This window comes from Paroedura picta, chromosome 6 (genome assembly GCF_049243985.1).
Source record: "Paroedura picta isolate Pp20150507F chromosome 6, Ppicta_v3.0, whole genome shotgun sequence".
Lineage (NCBI taxonomy): Eukaryota > Metazoa > Chordata > Lepidosauria > Squamata > Gekkonidae > Paroedura > Paroedura picta.
In genome coordinates this window covers 112,133,917-112,151,221 of record NC_135374.1, presented here as the reverse complement: position 1 = coordinate 112,151,221, position 17,305 = coordinate 112,133,917, and the positions used below count along the sequence as shown (strand labels likewise).

At 45.7% G+C, this 17,305-nt stretch overlaps 1 protein-coding gene across 10 annotated transcripts in view; it reads left to right on the top strand.

Moving 5' to 3' along the window:
* Positions 1–17,305, top strand: part of LMO7 (LIM domain 7) — a 195,668-nt gene that overhangs the window by 59,993 nt on the left and 118,370 nt on the right. For all 10 annotated transcript variants that reach the window (XM_077343966.1, XM_077343965.1, XM_077343964.1 and 7 more), the window contains exons 3-4: positions 4,219–4,289; positions 10,000–10,069. In XM_077343966.1, coding sequence (XP_077200081.1) covers positions 4,219–4,289; positions 10,000–10,069 — 141 coding nt within the window. The remainder of the gene's footprint in view (positions 1–4,218; positions 4,290–9,999; positions 10,070–17,305) is intronic.

The window sequence follows — 17,305 nt, the reverse complement described above, 5'->3', positions numbered from 1 at the left end:
TGTATAGGGTTGTGCACTTCGGGCACCGAAGTGGCCGTTCCAGCCTGAAGCGGCCTGAAGCACACAACCCTACTGTATTGTCTTTATAATGCGTGGTGCAAAATTGGGCTCACCTACCGAATTTTTGCAGGCTTCCTTAACACTTAGGGAAATGTTGCTATAATTAAGATAGGTTCAAACAGCCCGGCAGGAACTGTGTGCAGCAAAATCGCTTCAATAAGGCAACACAAAGATAAAACTTTTTCCAAACAACGTTGTTGTCAAATAGTAACCAGCAATGGCTAAACAATACAACAATTTAACTTATTTAAGATTAGACTTATTGTAGATCGTGAGGGGGTGGGCAGAAGGGATTGTGTCAGTGTTTGGCTCTTGTGGCCCTTTCTTGTGTACCCAGGGAAATGCCAGTTGCCATTTTGGGGTTGGGAGTCGAATTTCCTTCAGGCAAGACAGGGCAGGGATTTTGTTTTGGTTTTTTTTTGGGGGGGGAATCATCTGGGTACGGAATTGGGGTCTCTGGGGGTGGGCAAGTAGTTGTGAATTTCCTGCATTCTGCAAGGGGTTGGACTAGATGACCCTGATGTTGCTTCTATGAAATAATTATGATTGAAAAAGGTGCAAGAGAACAGTCATGTTAAAAGCAGCCTAAATTTTATCCCCTTCTTACATCAGGGAGCCAGTTCTGAGCCTTTTTCAGCCAGTGCGAGCTCTGACCTGCTTTGGTTTCAGCAAATGATTCTTTGAAGAGGGCATTTAGCTGAAAAACAAGGTTTAACCGGCAGCTTTTAAAATCATCACTATTTATAACTTTAATTGTTGTATTGTTTAGCCATTGCTGGTTACTATTCTGAAGCTATTTGACGACAATGTTGTTTGGGAAAAAGTTTGATCTTTGCGTTTGGGATTGGGACCTGAAGTAAACATCATCAGGACTTCCTCTCCACCCGCCAGTAGTGGGAGGGAGGGGAAGTTGAGTTGCCGATCTCCGCCATGCTGGTAATGTTGGGAATGTTATTATTGTCTTTTAATGGGGTTTTAATGGGGATTTTAGGATGCTGTAACCCGCCATGAGCCGCAAGGGAGTGACGGGAAAAAAATCTAATAATACTAATACTAATATTACTACTACTAATAATAATAATAATAATTGCCTTATTGAAGCCATTTTGGCATACAGTGCCCCTGCTGGGCTGCTTAATTCTACATTATCTATGCACCGTGGCTCTTTTTGGTTTGAGTATAATTGATGTGGCATCAATATGTGGAAGAACGGATCAAGAAATTACTGAAAAGCCAGATAACTTTGAACTGATGAAATGGCTTTGTAGGTTACCTAACTCTTTTAAGTAGGACCTTTTCCTAAATGCATTGTATTTTGGTGAACCACTTAAACATTTATGGGCAGGTACCCTACCGCTTCACTCCTCAAAACTCAAATGCTTCTTCTTGAGAGGGTTTTCTTCCAACTTTTCTCCAGCAGATATATGGGGCCAATTTTCAGTAGGATTGCTAGCTCTGGGTTGGGAAATTCCTAGAGATTTTTTTTTTGGGGGGACAGGTGCCTAAGGTGGGCACGGTTTGAGGAGGGGAAGAGCTTCAGAATGGTATACTTCTGTCGTGGTTTCATATACAAGTACTAACAGGGTTTAGCTTCTGATAGCTAGCTTGGCATAGCAGTTAAGAGTGGTGGATTGTCATCTGGAGAACCAGGTTTGATACCCCACCTCCTCCTCTTTCCCATGCAGCCAGTTGAATTACCTTGGGCCAGTCACAGTTCTCTCAGAGCTCTCTCGGCCCACCTACGTCACAGGGTGCCTGCTGTAGGGAGAGGAAGGGAAGGCTATTGTAAGTCACTTGGGACTCTTCGGGAAGTATAAAGTAGTGTACAAAAAAACCTTCTTCCTCTTCCTCTTCTTCTTGGAGGCTGGCAACCAACTTCTGGGCCCCCCTTGCAAAGTAGCTCCATACTTCTCTCCCAGTATAAAACACATCTCGCATCCACTAACATTGAATAAGCTTATATTGTTAATGTTTAACAGTTTATGAAGAATATTGCATGATGGAGCCACGGGGTGCATTTCTTGGCCATTCTGCACATTGTTTGCTGAGGCAAACGAATATTTACCATTCTAATCCCGCCCCCCCTCATCTTTCAGTCTCACCACCTGCAAAAGAGTCATAACCCTCTTTTGCAGGGGTAGTCAAACTGCGGCCCTCCAGATGTCCATGGACTACAATTCCCAAGAGCCCCCTGCCAGCAAATGCTCTTTTGGCTCCTGACCACCAAAATGCAAACACCTGGATCAATGTAATCTGTTCTGGGCACTAAGATTTGGGAATAAATTATATTGAGGTAGGGGGAAAGTACTAAGGCTGGTCTGCTTTCCTGTTGAGTCTACTGTACAAAAGGAACAAACTCCTGTAGTTTTAAGTTAAAACAACTATAATATGAATAATATAACTTACTAAAGAGTGGGGATGGGCTTTCAAATGGCATTTTATTGTAATTTTATTGAGTGTTTGATTGTTGTGAACCATCCCAAGCCCATAGGGGGAGGGGTGGTATAGAAATTAAAAATTACTGTTAATAATAGTAATAATGATTTCTTATAATAATATTTCAAAACCTATAAAAATGCCAAAAGTTAAACTGGCACTACTGACCATCATATCGCTCCGATGCACACTTAACATATGGCATTTGGATTTACTTAAATAAGTTTTGAAATGTTATTACCACTCTTATAAGAAATTATTTTTTCACTCTTATAAGAAATTAATAGCATAAAGGTAAGGGTATCCCCTGTGCAAGCACCGAGTCATGTCTGACCCCTGGGGTGACGCCCTCTAGCGTTTTCATGGCAGACTCAATACGGGGTAGTTTGCCAGTGCCTTCCCCAGTCATTACCGTTTTACCCCCCCAGCAGCAAGCTGGGTACTCATTTTACCGACCTCGGAAGGATGGAAGGCTGAGTCAACCTTGAGCCGGCTGCTGGGATTGAACTCCCAGCCTCATGGGCAGAGCTTCAAACTGCATGTCTGCTGCTTTACCACTTTGCGCCACAAGAGGCTCTCAATAGTAGCATAGGCTTTAGCAATTTATATTGCAGTATATTGTTGTTTTAACTTAAAATTGTAAGAGTGGAGTATGTTCCTTTTGCATAATGGATTTTTTTGCTTGTGCAACTTTGAACACTGCGTCCCCTTCAGTTTTGACCATTTCCTACTGAATGTGTCACTTACTTAGCGCAGAATTTCTCAACCAGGGTTTCATGAAACACGTATTGGGTGATGTGACCATGTTGGCCCGCACCCCTCTCCCAAAATGGCCAGTGATGGGCCTGGAGGGGGTTGGAGTGGGGAGTGGCCCTGGCTGGGCATGTACACAGCTATGCTTCCCAACCAAAGTCTGTATGCTTGCACCGCTCTTGGGGTTTATCGAAGCCTGAAGAATGTTTCAGGGGTTTTTCAGTGGTAAAAACATAGAGAAAGGCTGACTTGGTGAATACCAGAGACCGTCTACATTGCAAACTCCAATAAGGAGAACTTCCACTTTTCCTGTTTCAATGGTTATGAAATTTCCTGGACGGAAATACCTGTGGAAGATTGTTCTTCCTTGCCGGGTGCTGGCATTGGTGGGGTAGTCCTTGATATTGCCATACCACATGGACCTTCTTCCACGTGTGGAAATGAACCACGCCTGTCCTGTGTTCGGAAGTCAAATGATGCCGCTGATTTTCCTGCTTCCCCGTCAGGAATGCTCTTTATTTATGGAACACGATGGGAGGTATCCTCCTGGAAGATGGAGGAAGTTCCTTTCCGCCTAAGTATTTATGCAGCAAGGGCTCTTCGGCTGGAAGGAGAGCCACCAGTGTGAGAAGAAGTCTTCAAGCTCGCTTTGACAGGGCGATAGGGCACCGTCCGATAGGACAGGGGAAGATTAAGTCATCGAGGGAGGCAGTAGCTGGAAAGGTACACTAAAACACTTTGCCTCCATCTTTGCTTGAGCTAGACCGTAAGGCACAGAAGCCCCTTATCTCAGAGTATCGGAGGAATATGTAACTTTGCATTAAGGGTACGGCATCTCTCGAGTACTCTGATATCCGAAGAAGCGTACGTGGACACAAAAGCTCATGGCTTGACTGAGACGTCATTGCCACCGGACTCTCTTGTTAGTTATTTTACCCAAAGTCAGGTTATTGTATGTCTCTTTTGCAGGCTGTCACCGGGAGAAGTTTTGGAAACAAGGATTTTCGAGCGGCTTTGGAAAACGGAGTCCTGCTGTGCGAGTAAGTAGCAAGATAATGGATCGAAGCTAAGGAGGTTTGGTCCCTTCGCTCTCTGTATGTCTGGGTAATCTAAGGGGCTGACGGCAGCGATACTCTGAGGTCTGGAGAAAAGGAGGCTGAGAGGGGACATGATAGCCCTCTTTAAGTATTTGAAAGGTTGTCACTTGGAGGAGGGCAGGATGCTGTTTCTGCTGGCTGCAGAGGAGAGGACACTCAGTAATGGGTTTAAACTACAAGTACAATGATATAGGCTAGATATCAGGAAAAGATTTTTCACAGTCAGAGTAGTTCAGCAGTGGAATAGGCTGCCTAAGGAGGTGGTGAGCTCCCCCTCACTGGCAGTCTTCAAGCAAAGGTTGGATACACACTTTTCTTGGATGCTTTAGGATGCTTAGGGCTAGTCCTGCATTGAGCAGGGGGTTGGACTAGATGGCCTGTGTGGCCCCTTCCAACTCTATGATTCTATGATTCTATGATTCTGTGGACTCACGCTTCTGCCCTTTGCTTGCCTCCTCCAAACCAACCGCCATCCTAGAGCAGACTCTCTGCCACAGGAGTCTAGCCCACTCGGCAACACTGTAAAGGTGATGGGCTTGTGAATGGCCCAGACTAGCCCGATCATATCGGATCCTGGATTCGAAGCAGGGGCAGCCCTGGTTAGTGTTTGGATGTGAGGCCACCAAGGAAGCCCAGGGTTGCCACGCAGAGGCAGGAAATGGCAAACCCTCTCTGATCAAGTTTTGTGTTGGAAAACCTTACGGGATCAACTGGCGGAGACTTGATTACCTCTTTACACAGTATGAGAAAACCGAGGCTGAGATTCCTTTCATTTTTCAACTGACAGTAGGCAGGTCTTTCCATGGGACTTCTCTCTTGGGCCAGAGTCTTTAGCTGCTGTACTTTCTGTTATGTCTTCTAAAATGTCCTCTAGGGCAGGAGTTGTCAACCTGCAATCCTCCAGATGTTCATGGACTACAATTCCCACGAGCCCCTGCCAGCAGATGCTGGCAGGGGCTCATGGGAATTGTAGTCCATGAACATCTGGAGGACCGCAGGTTGACTACCCCTGCTCTAGGGCCATAGATAGTGGTGATAAATATTAGATGCCATTTTAAATATACTGATACTTTATTCCTCTCATCTCTCCTGTCCTTAATGTGCATGCAAAAATTATGCATCAATGACATGAATGGAATGCAACTGCTGATCATCAAATATGGTACAAGGCTGGGTAGAAACTTAACTTGTTTTCTATTCGGTTCTCCGAAAGAGGGAGTGTTTAAAAGGATCGTAGCCCCGCACAGCTACAGCCGATTCTAATACTCAGCTTTGGGAGCGAGAATTGAAATGAGGCCAGGCCCCTGCCAAGGCAGTGGGCAGGAGGGAGCATTTTAAGGCAGTGGAGCTGCCTGTCCCTGTCTGCTGAAAGGCATGTGACCCCAGTCCCTTTAAAGGCTCAACCTCCCTGCCAATACAGTGCAGGGAGGGAGCTTTTCAAGGCAGCGGGGCCACCCACCTTAGAGCTGAGGGTGACAGCCCAGTTGATCTGTCACCTTCAGCTGTAAGGCATGTAGCCTAGTCCCTGTAAAGATTCCACTCCCTGCCTTCCAAGATAGAGCTGGGGGGAGTGTTTTAAGGCAGTAGAGCCACCCACTTTAGTGTGGAGACTGACAGCCTGGCTGATCTGAGTGGAGACTGACAGCCTGGCTGATCTGTCACCATCAACTACAAGGCAGGCAGCCCTGATTAGCAGCACCTTTCCTCCTCCCTCCCTCCCTCCCTCCCTCCCTCCCTCCCTCCCTCCCTCCCAGCGTGTTGAACATTCTAAAGCAGGGGTAGTCAAACTGTGGCCCTCCAGATGTCTATGGACTACAATTCCCATGAGCCCCTGCCAGCATTTGCTGGCAGGGGCTCATGGGAATTGTAGTCCATGGACATCTGGAGGGCCGCAGTTTGACTACCCCTGTTCTAAATCATCCTGGTGGGTGGGGCTCATTCTGTAGACTTTAGAACATTCAACATGTTGTCGGAAGAACCCAACGCTTTTTATAGGTTATGATGACAAAGTCCAGCTGTTTCAGGCCATACCCCCTTGACCTATTATTGGTTGTTAACACACCCTTACACTCTACAAAACATACACTGACAATCCCTCACCACCTCCCTCAGCCATGCAGTATTCTGGCCGGTGTCCACCCTGATCGTGTCTAACCATCATGTTCTTTGCCGGCCTGGTTTCCTTTTTCCACTGACCCATCCTAGCATAATTGCTTTCACCACTGAGTTGGATTACATGATATGGCCAAAATAAGTGAAATGGAGTTGTCATTTTTTTTTGCCTACCTTTTTTGTGACTTTTGCTCTCCATGGAACCCTCTGAAACCTTTTCCAACACCAGAGTTCAAACGAATTGCAACCTTCTAGCGAATCACAATTCAGGATTACTGAGCCAGGCCTTGACATAAGCTGAGATATATTAACTCTATTGCATCAACAAATACTCACATACATAACAAGGTTTCTTATCAGAGAGGCAGGATTAAGAGTACGCTCATAAATAGTTCGGGGTTTATGTACTTGGGTGACTCTCTGAGCCTCGGTGTTCCAAGCAGAGAAATGGCCCTTCTTGCTAATTTTTTTTTTATTTGACAATTTAATTATCTGCATTGACCATCTTTTTCTTTGAGGGCCGTGGGCATAGTGGTTAGTTAGGCCAGGGCAGGGGCTCATGGAAATTGTAGTCCATGAGGATCTGGAGAGCCACAGTTTGGGCACCCCTGGGCTGGGGAGATGAAGTTCATAGCCTTGGTCACCCGAAAAACTTACCAGTAACCTTGGCCCAAACCAACCTTGCAGAGTTGTCAAAGTAAAGAGGAGGCCCTTATTCCACGCTGAGTTCCTTGGAGGAAAAGTGGAGTATAATGAAATAAATTAGCACGTTGTTGATGACAACAGCATCGTGCAGTATGGGAAGGAGGAGTTTGTTCCTGTGATACTTTTGTGGCTACACTTTGGTGCAGAATTCTTTTCTCGATCCATGATGCTGGGAAAAGATTTCAGCGACGGTAGGGAGCAAAGCCTTTTGAACAAATAAGCAGCCGTTTGATTTGTGTTACGAGAGAAGGGGAGATTTCAAAAGCTTTCAAAACTGTTAGGCATAGAGTCGCTCTTCCTTAGAGCTGAAAAATGCCTCATATATGTCCTTTAGAAATGCTTGTGTCGTGAATTAGGCGGTAGGAATGTGAGGATTTGTGACATTTGACAGATGAGAGTTCTCTTCTGAAGCATCCATTCATGCTAGTGAGCACCCACTTGTGTGTTAGTGTGCGTCCTGGCTTGGAAGAAAGCCTTTAAAAAATGGAAAGCTTTCAGAGAATGCAACAATACATTGCTCTGACTTGCTTTGTTCTGGGCTGGGTTTTATAGACAGTTATAATTTTTAAGTGTTTTATGGCAAACAGGGAGGGGGATGTGGTTCCTGTAGCTATGCTGTTTTGAAACCGTAGAAGATCTTCAGTTACGGTCTCGACTGCCAGATTGTAGACCATTAGGCTGCCTTGTCTCTCGGTTTTATGAATGCTGGAGACACTAAGAGGGCCATGAAAACGAGCAGAGATACAGTCCCCATTGCTCTTAGGGCAAAGATGAAGGCAACCAGGCCTGTTTCCATCCTGGGAGCGACCATGGCTCAGTGGTAGAACTTCTCATTGGCCCAAAGTTAAATCCACAGCATCTCCAGTTAAATGATTTGGCCGTGGTGTGAGAGTCCCTGGATAGCTTCTGACCGTCTGAGTGGACAGTTCTGACTCTGATGGACCAAGGATCTGATGCAGCATAATGGAGCTTAGAATAATAATAAAATCAAGTAGCCAGAAGGGGCCATACAAGCCATCAAGTCCAACCCCCTGCTCAATACAGGATCAGTCTAAAAGGATTTGTGATAAGTTTCTGTCCAGCCATTGCTTGAAGACCACCAGTGAGGAGGAGCTCACCAACTCTGTAGGCAGCTGATTCCACGGCTGAATTACTCTGACTGTGAAACATTGTTTCCAGATATCTAGCCAGTACCATTCTACATGTAGTTTAAGCCCATTACTGTGGGTCGTATCCTCTGCTGCCAGCAGGAACTGCTCCCTGCCCTCCTCCAAGTGACAACCTTTCAAATACTTCAAGAGAGCATTTGTGTCCCCCTCTCCTGTGTTTATCCTAGAATCCCTCTTTGCCCAGGTTTGACTGCTGATGACTGGGCCCTAATGATACAGGCATGGCTCACACATCTTAGGAGGGTGTCTCCCCACTGCTTCTTTTAACACAGCATGAATTACTTCCTCCCTCAGACGTTTAGCAGCTCCTAGCCCCACTCCACCAACAGGTCCCAGCTAGAACAGGGGCAGGTGTCAACCTTGATGGTTCTGGACAGCTTGTTCCCTTCATCAGTCCTCACTGAGAGTCATCCTCACAACTAGGCCCAATCTGTGTTCCAGTAGGATCTTGAACGGAATTGAGCCAACTGCGGCACCCAAGTCATGGAGATGCCAAAAGCATCCTGTGTCCAGTGGTGTTGAAAGGTGGTCAGCGGTTCAGGAGAAGCAGAGAGGTGCTCTTCCTTTGTCCCCCAGTCCAGGTTGTCCACCAGAAGAAAAAAATCAAACTGGGATGGAAAGTATAGAAGTGCATGTAGGGAACTGATTTACTCTAGGATTCTCTGGAGCTGAACAACCACTACCTGAGTATCCAAAGGATTATTTACAGATAGTGGGAAATATTGTTGAGTGTTGCTATGAGGGTTTCTTTCTAGGCGTGGTCTTGCCACAATTTCCTTTAAAGTAGGATCATTAGAAGAGCCCTGCTGGATCAGAGCTGTGGTCTATTTAGTCCAGCATCTTGTATCATGCACTTCCTATGGATGGCCAGAAACAGGGCATGGAGGCTGAGGACTTCCCCTGACATTGACTCTTGGCTCTGAAATCCAGAGGTTTAGTGCCTCTGAATATGGATGTTCCTCTCAGACGATGGCTAGTAGCCATTGATAGACCAAACCTCCGTGAATCTAATCTCCTTATAAAGTTGTCTAGTCTTGCAGCCTACATCTTTTGGCAGCGAATTCCACATTTTAATCAATTGTTGTTGGTTTTTGAAGAAGAGTTGGGTTTTATACCCCGTTTTTCACTACCTGAAGGAGTCTCAAAGCAGCTTACAGTCGCCTTCCTTTCCTCCCCCCACAGCAGACACCCTGTGAGGGAGGTGAGGCTGAGAGAGCTTTGACAGGACTGTTCTGTGAAAACAGCACTATCAGGGCTGGGACAAGCTGAAGGTCACCCAACTGGCTGCATGTGACAGGAGTCCACCTCCTTTCTGATAGACAATGTCATGACCTTTCCAATCTAAAGGGTGATCTGTACATCTGCAATTCATGCTTTGAGATGAATGTGCAAGTTAAGCCTGTGACCTTCAACTGGGATATTGTTACCTCTTGCTTAAAATTTCTGTATGTTCACTTACGCACAAATACATTTATATATGCATCCAAATATATTAGACAGAGATCAATATCACGGTCAATTTTAAATTAGTTTTAAATACAGAGCTCAAATAATGGGAGTGAGACTTGTTTGCAACAATTATTAATTTTAGTCATCTGTGAATTTAGCCCGAGGGTGAAATTACACTACAAAGTGAGATTAAATTTCATCCCATTTTTTTTTTGTAGTCTAATTAACAAGATCAAGCCCGGCATCATTAAAAAGATTAATCATCTGTCAACGCCAATAGCTGGTCTGGTAAGTAACAAAGTACATTCTTTTGGGGGGAATTGTCAGTGTTGCTATCTGGATTTTCTCGTTTTTTTGCCTCCAAATGAATGACAGGCTAGCATTGTGTTTTAAAACAAGCAAACAAAAAAATGACGCGCGCTTGGGCGTTTCATAACAATGATGTCATGCAGCCAAGAACTGGAATTATTAGAACAGGGGTAGTCAAACTGCGGCCCTCCAGATGTCCATGGACTACAATTCCCATGAGCCCCTGCCAGCACATGCTGGCAGGGGCTCATGGGAATTGTAGTCCATGGACATCTGGAGGGCCGCAGTTTGACTACCCCTGTATTAGAAGGAGAAGAAGAGCAGTAGGTTTTTTTGCACCCCACTTTCTACTATCCAAAGGAGTCTTAGTGACTTAGAACCACCTACCCATCCCACAACAGATACCCTGTCAAGTAGGTGAGGCTGAGAGTTCTCTGAGAGAACTGTGACTGGTTCAAGGTCACTCAGCTTGGCTGCATGTGGAGGAGGAGTGGGGAACCAAACCCAGGTCTCCTGATTACAGGCTGCCACTCTTAACTACTACACCTAGTGTGTTGTTCTTATACGATTTTTTTTAATAAACATATTTTTTCCATTTTTATTTTGAGTATATATAAAGTATAAAGACAGAAAGAGAGGAAAAGCCATCAGCCATATACATTATTACCTTATCCCTCACCCTCCCGCAACCCATGATATTCATAGCTCTTCACATAGCAAGGTCATCTAAGTAGTATCGCCATTGCTCCTGATAGTCTTCAACTGGTCTTTTATTGACTATAGATAGATGTAGGCTTCACCATTCTTGATAGTTCTGTAACTTTAATCAGCCATGTCTCAGTTGTCGGTAGTTCTGAAGATTTCCAAATCTTGGCTAAGACTAATTTTGCTGCGGTAGTCGCATAGAAAAAAAAGGTTCTAGCTTGAGTAGGTAGTATATCTGGACAGAGACTTAACATCATATATTCAGGTCTTAAGGGGAACTTAGTCTTAAATATCACTTCCAAAAGACCATGCACTTTTGTTTAGAATTTATACACCTTACCACATCTCCACCTCTTGTTCTTATACTTTTGACAGGTTGATGCTCTTGAGCTAGAGGCAGCATTATGCAACTACAAAGAGCAGATCTTGCACTCCCCCAATGAAATTTTAATGCCTGGGGTTGCAAGACCCACATGGTGTTGGCGGGCACAAGAGATATCCCCCTCTTAGCTTTTCCATGAGTGGAGCTACAGTGATGGAAAAGGAAGGGCAATTTTGTTCTTATTCCCATCCCTATCTTCACTGTAGTCTCCCAAGTCTACATCTGGACTTGCAACTTTTCCAAATCGAAAAGGAATCGCTGGAGTGGGGGTGGGGGGCTAAATGGTGGAAAGGTCTGTGACCAGTTGGTGCTTTCTGCTGACAGATATCTCGACCTGACCCTCTTTAGGCTACTTTAATTAGATTTTGTCTTAATATTAACCCTTTCACTAAGGAAATAGAACAAAGTTTGAGTCCAGGGGCACCTTTAAAGACTAACAAAGTTTTACTCAAGCTATAAGCCTTCGTGTGAATCTTTGGTAGTTTTAAAAGTGCCACTGAATTCCCAGCTTTGTCCTGTCACTTCAGACTGACATAGCTATTCTCCTGAAATGAAGGCATTACTAATTTTGTTGTAATGCCTAAGTCTAGAGATACTTCCAAGAAGATGAATATGGCCAGATTTTGAGGAACTATTCCATTGGGCAGGGCAGCTTGGCCTTAGCAGATCCTATATTTCTAATAGTTCACAAGGAGCCATCTTAAGCTAAAACCACTAGAGTGCAAGTAGTTATTTGCTAGGAGCTTACTATCAGGAAAGTGTTTTAGGATTGCTCTGTTAATCTACTCGTTTGCCTTCGAAAGCTGATATCCAGCCAAGACGCATAAGCTCTTTTGGTGCAGTTAAGTAAAATATTTGCGGTTTCAGTGGGTTGGTTGGTGGTCTTTTCGAGGTTGAGTGATAGAATTACATAGAAAGGCATAAGCTCTGGTCCATTTGACCTGGAAAGGCAGTGGGATCAGAGACCATTTTTTCTGGTCTTGCACAATGAGAGTAAGGCTTATTCCGCAAAGGTTGGAAAATGCACTTTCAATGCACTGTAGAAGCAGACATTCCTGATTCGTACAGGAAAATCCAGCTGCAAAAGCACATTGCGTTTGCAGAATGAGCCTAAATCTGTGGACAGAATGTCACACTTGGAGTTGAGTCACTGACAAAAGACAGTCTGCTTAGTCTGAATAAATCTTTGTTGGTGTTAAAGGTGCTACTAGACTCTGATTTTGTTGTGCTTAGGCAGTGTAACTCTTATGAGGTGTGTTCCCAAAAAATCCGAAAGGCTAAAAGGCAGACTGTTTCATTTGTCCTGCTAGGATAATAAACATAGTGCTAGCAGCACCTACAGAATGGTTCTGAATGCCATTTGTCACCAAGTGCATGTGGATGTTAATAAATCCGGAAATGTTTTAGGATATTAAAGTACTTGGTTGTTTCTAAACAACTGCAAGAAGGCTAGTGTTCCAGTTAACAGATTCCACAAATGTTGGGGCTTTAAACCTGCATAATATAATGTACCAGTGTGTTTAAAACAAGCATTTCCATAACAAAAAAGCTATTTTCTTGGTTTAGAGAGTTTGATGCTAAATCCTGACTAAAGGATGTACTGTTTCACACAAAATAAGTAATTCCTGAACAGTTAGAGAGGATTTCTTGCCCCTAAATTTGCAGTGGTTGTATGTCCCATGTATTCCACATGGAATCTGACATCTAATAACTTCATGTTGGGGTTGATGATAATAGAACATCAGGTGTATGTCTCTCACTATATATTTTCAAGATATCCAGGCCCTGGAACTCATATAGGCCCATTATGCACGGCCGCCGAAACGGCGATTTCGGGTCACATGGAAAACGCGGAGGGGGAAGACGCGACGCATACCGGTTATACACGGGGCGGGGCGCGACGGCGGCAAAACCCAGAGTAACCGATTATGCACGCGCCGATCCGGGCGCCACTTCTGGTTGCGCCCCGCTCACCCGGAAGCTGCGCTTTCTTCCGCGTTTCACTGACGCGGCTTTTTCGGCGGCATGCACCGAAGCTGCAGCCGGTTGCAGCCGGCTCCGTGCGTTATCCGTGATTTTAGTCGCCGCCATTCCACCCCGAATGTGCGCTAAAACCCCCGTGCATAATGGGTCATATCCATGATTTCATCTTCAGGCTACTATGACCTTGTCAATTTCTCAAGCTAGCAGGGCTGGTCCTGGTTATAACTTGGATGGGAGACCTGCAAGGAGAATATCAGGGATGCAACAAAGAGGCAGGCAATGGCAAATCAACCTCTGAATCTCTCTTACCTTGGAAACCCCATGGGGTTTGCCATAAGCCATCTGTGACTTGACAACAACAAAAAAGGTTAGCCTGTAGTCCAGGGGTGGCCAAACTGTGGCTCTCTAGATGTCCATGGACTACAATTCCCATGAGTCAGTTTCCATGACTTATGGGAACTGTATTCCATGGACATCTGGAGACCCACAGTTTAGCCACCCCTGGACTATCCACTTCCCAGATTCATATCCATAAGAGATGGGAAACTATGCTTGGTATGGCTTACTGTATCTTGCATGTTATTATCCCACACTTGTAAAATGCAAGAATAGAACCTAGACACAGGTGGTGCCTTCAATACATTCACATGTTAGCGATGCATGCAGGTTACATGCGTAGTACGGAGGTCTGAAAGCAAGTGGGGGACCGGAAATTGGAGAGCACCTGAGCAAGTGTGCTCAGAACGAGATCAAAATCAATCGTTTTAGAGGTAGAGCCGCCTTAGCCCCTGAGGTTGCCTGATGCCCTCTGGACCAGCAATGGAGCTCTGTTGGCCTTAGTAGCGGAAAGCAGTCCCCTGCCTCCAACTGGTAAATAGGCCATACTGCTAGGCATGGCTGTTTGGAGACCATGGGAGCCTTAGGCAGAGACATGTTTTTAACCCTAAGAAGGAGGGGGGGGGGGTTAAATAGGTTGTCCCTAAGTGGTCGCCTCAGGATCTGCATTAAACTACGGAAGCCGTAATTCCAGAAGATCACGGTGGTGTCTTGGTTTATAAATCCTTTCCGTGCCTAGTGTTGGCTGGATGAATTCTTCAGACTAAATTTAAAAATTAAAAATAAAAATAGAAAGGTAAATAGCATTATAATGGAATGCCATGTAAAATGTGATCTCTTTTGGGAACAGTAGTAGGTCTCCTTTGAATTTTAAGCACATGCAGCTGCCTTGTTCTGAGTCAGACAACTGGTCTGTCAAGGTCAGTGTTGCCTGTACTGATCAGTATCTGCCCTCCAGGAACTCCGAGGGAGATCTTTCACATCACTCCTTACCTGATCCTTTGAACTAGATGTGCCGTGATTTAGAAGGAGGAGGCCTGGTTTTTGTGTACCTTGCTTTTCACTACCCGAAGGAGTCTTAAAGCGGCTTCCAATCGCCTTCCCTTCCTCTCCTCACATCAGGTACCCTGTGAAGTAGGTGAGGCTGAGGGAGCTCTTACAGAACTGGGACTGGCCTAAGGTCACCCAGCAGGCCTCAGGTGTCAGAGTGGCTTCCAGTTGCCTTCCCTTCCTCCCCCCACAAGAGACACCCTGTGAGGTGGGTGGGGCTGAGAGTTTTGAGTGGACTGTGACTGGCCCAGGGTCACTCAACTGGCTGCATGTGGAGGAGCGGAGAGTGAAGCCTGGCTCTCCAGATTCCAGGCTGCTGCTCTTAACCACTGCACCAAGCTGGCTCTTGGACTTTTTAGGGAAGTTTCCCAATGTGTTGTCTACCATGTGTTTTTAGAAAGCGTGTATGGTCAGGTCAGCCGCTTTCCCAGCAAGGCGTCTGGTTGGCCACTGGAGACCCAGTTGGCTGTGCAGACTTAAAATAAATTGTTTCAGTGGCAGCCACCTTTGTAGCATTGGGTTTATTCTCTCTCAGGGCGATTCCGCACTAGCGGCACCACTCCGGGCTGCTGCTGATGCATGCTCCGCTGCTTCCTGAGCCCCCACGAGGGACAGATTTCAGTGGCAGACACTGCTGTATCTTAATGGACAGCTGCAGGGAGGGGGGGGAGGGTTGCAGAAAGGTGGGATTGCATGAGGACCCAATCCCACCTTCCTGCAAAAAGGATGGAAGGAAGGAAGGAAGGAAGGAAGGAAGGAAGGAAGGAAGGAAGGAAGGAAGGAAGGAAGGAAGGAAGGAAGGAAGGAAGGAAGGAAGGAAGGAAGGAAGGAAGGAAGGAAGGAAGGAAGGAAGGAACAGCCCCCCATTCTAGTCCTTGAGATTTTGCCAGAAACCATGGCTGGCATCGTCAAAGGTAGGACACTGCAAGATGGGAATCTCTCCATATTGAAGTGTGATGTGTGTAAACGATTGCTTGGCATTTTAGTTAAAAATAGTTCTCAATGGTTTCATCAGATAAAACAGGCAGGACCTTAACTAATGGACTTTCTAATGAACTCCACTGAGAGACAGGAAAAAAACACTCCCGAATGGACTTGCTAATAAACTCCACCCAGACTAAGGAGAAATGCTTCCTAGTTCCACTAAAACCCCAGGGAGAATCCCAGATAAGACAGGAATATGATGTGTTACAACCCACTCCCCAAAGCAAATAAAATGCTCAGCAACTGTTCTGACATGCCACATGATGGCATAAAGAGATTCACATCTTGCCATCTTGTGAGCACACATGTGAGGCACAATTACTGGTGAAAAGTCAGGGACTAAAACTATCAGGGCATAGTCAAATAGCCTTGAATACCCACAACAGGCAATATCCTCCTGTGCTTTAGAGCAGGGGTAGTCAACCCGTGGTCCTCCAGATGCTCATGAACTACAATGCCCATGAGCCCCTGCCAGCAAACGTGTTTGCTGGCAGGGGCTCATGGGAATTGTAGTCCATGAACATCTGGAGGACCACGGGTTGACTACCCCTGCTTTAGAGCTCAGTGTTGTACACATACTCAGAAAAGTCTTGAGTGTATGCATGGGAAAATGCACATTGACTTCTGCCCCTCCACCAGCATAGAAACTGGCAACTAAACCTTCTAGTGCACTGGTTCCCAACCTGGGGGTCAGGACTCTGCTGGGGGTCGAATGACCCTTTCACAGGGATCGCGGCAGGGCGAGCAGGTTGGCGGAGGGGGGGTGTGCGCCTCCACTGTGGCTGCTCCTCCTGCAGGCGTCTGTCTGGAGCAGCGGAACAGAGTGAGATCGGCATGGTGGGACAAGAGGTAGAACTGAACTGAGAAACCCCAGAAAAAAAAACCAATGTATGTACAATCATGAACAATGGATCTTCACGCCATTGGTCAGTTTTGGTTTGATTTCTGTGAAAGAACACTTGCGTAATTTTATGGCTGGGGGTCAACACAACATGCGGAACTGTGTTAAAACATTGTGGAACTAGGAAGGTTGAGTGAGAACCACTGTTCTAGTGAGACTGTTCCCTTTCCCTGTGTGTTTTGGCTGGAGGCACGCACACCCTTTCCCTCCTTTGTTCAATTCTTGCACTTGCTGGGCCATTCCTCTGGAGTGGCCATTTGTGGTGGAACCACAGGCACCGTTTATGGACTTGCTTGCAGGCAAATGAGCAGAGCAGTGCAGCTTTGGTGAATAAAGGTCACAGGTGCCGTGTAAAATCAGCTACGTAGCAGTCAAGGGATTAGATGGTGTTAGATCTGCTTTTACACTGGCAGCAGCAACTGGACAAGCCATGTGAAGCTAGAACAAAGGTCTTTGTTTTAAAGCGATATGTGAGTTGTGGCGTGTCTCACCTTCATCCTTGCAGTCTTCGAAGAGCATGCTCCTAAGTCAAGGGACAACAACTCTGGCTGAATGTGGGTAGATGAGGCAGGTTTGAAATTTGCCAAACCCTCAATACTTCCAGGACACTGCTCTGTCTGCCTAGGGCAGGTTTTCTCAACCAGGGTTTCTTGACAGCACTGGAAGGGTTTCCCAAATGGGTGGGAGTTAATTTATTTTTAAAAATAATTAAACATTAATTTAAAAATTGTTAAACGTTTATCAGCCGGTTTACATAGAACAGGGGCTCTCAACCTCCGGGTCGGGACCCCTTTGGGGGTCGAACAACCCTTTCACAGGGGTTGCAAAAGGGCAAGCAGTTTGGCCAGGGGGGGCGCCATCCACACAACAGCCT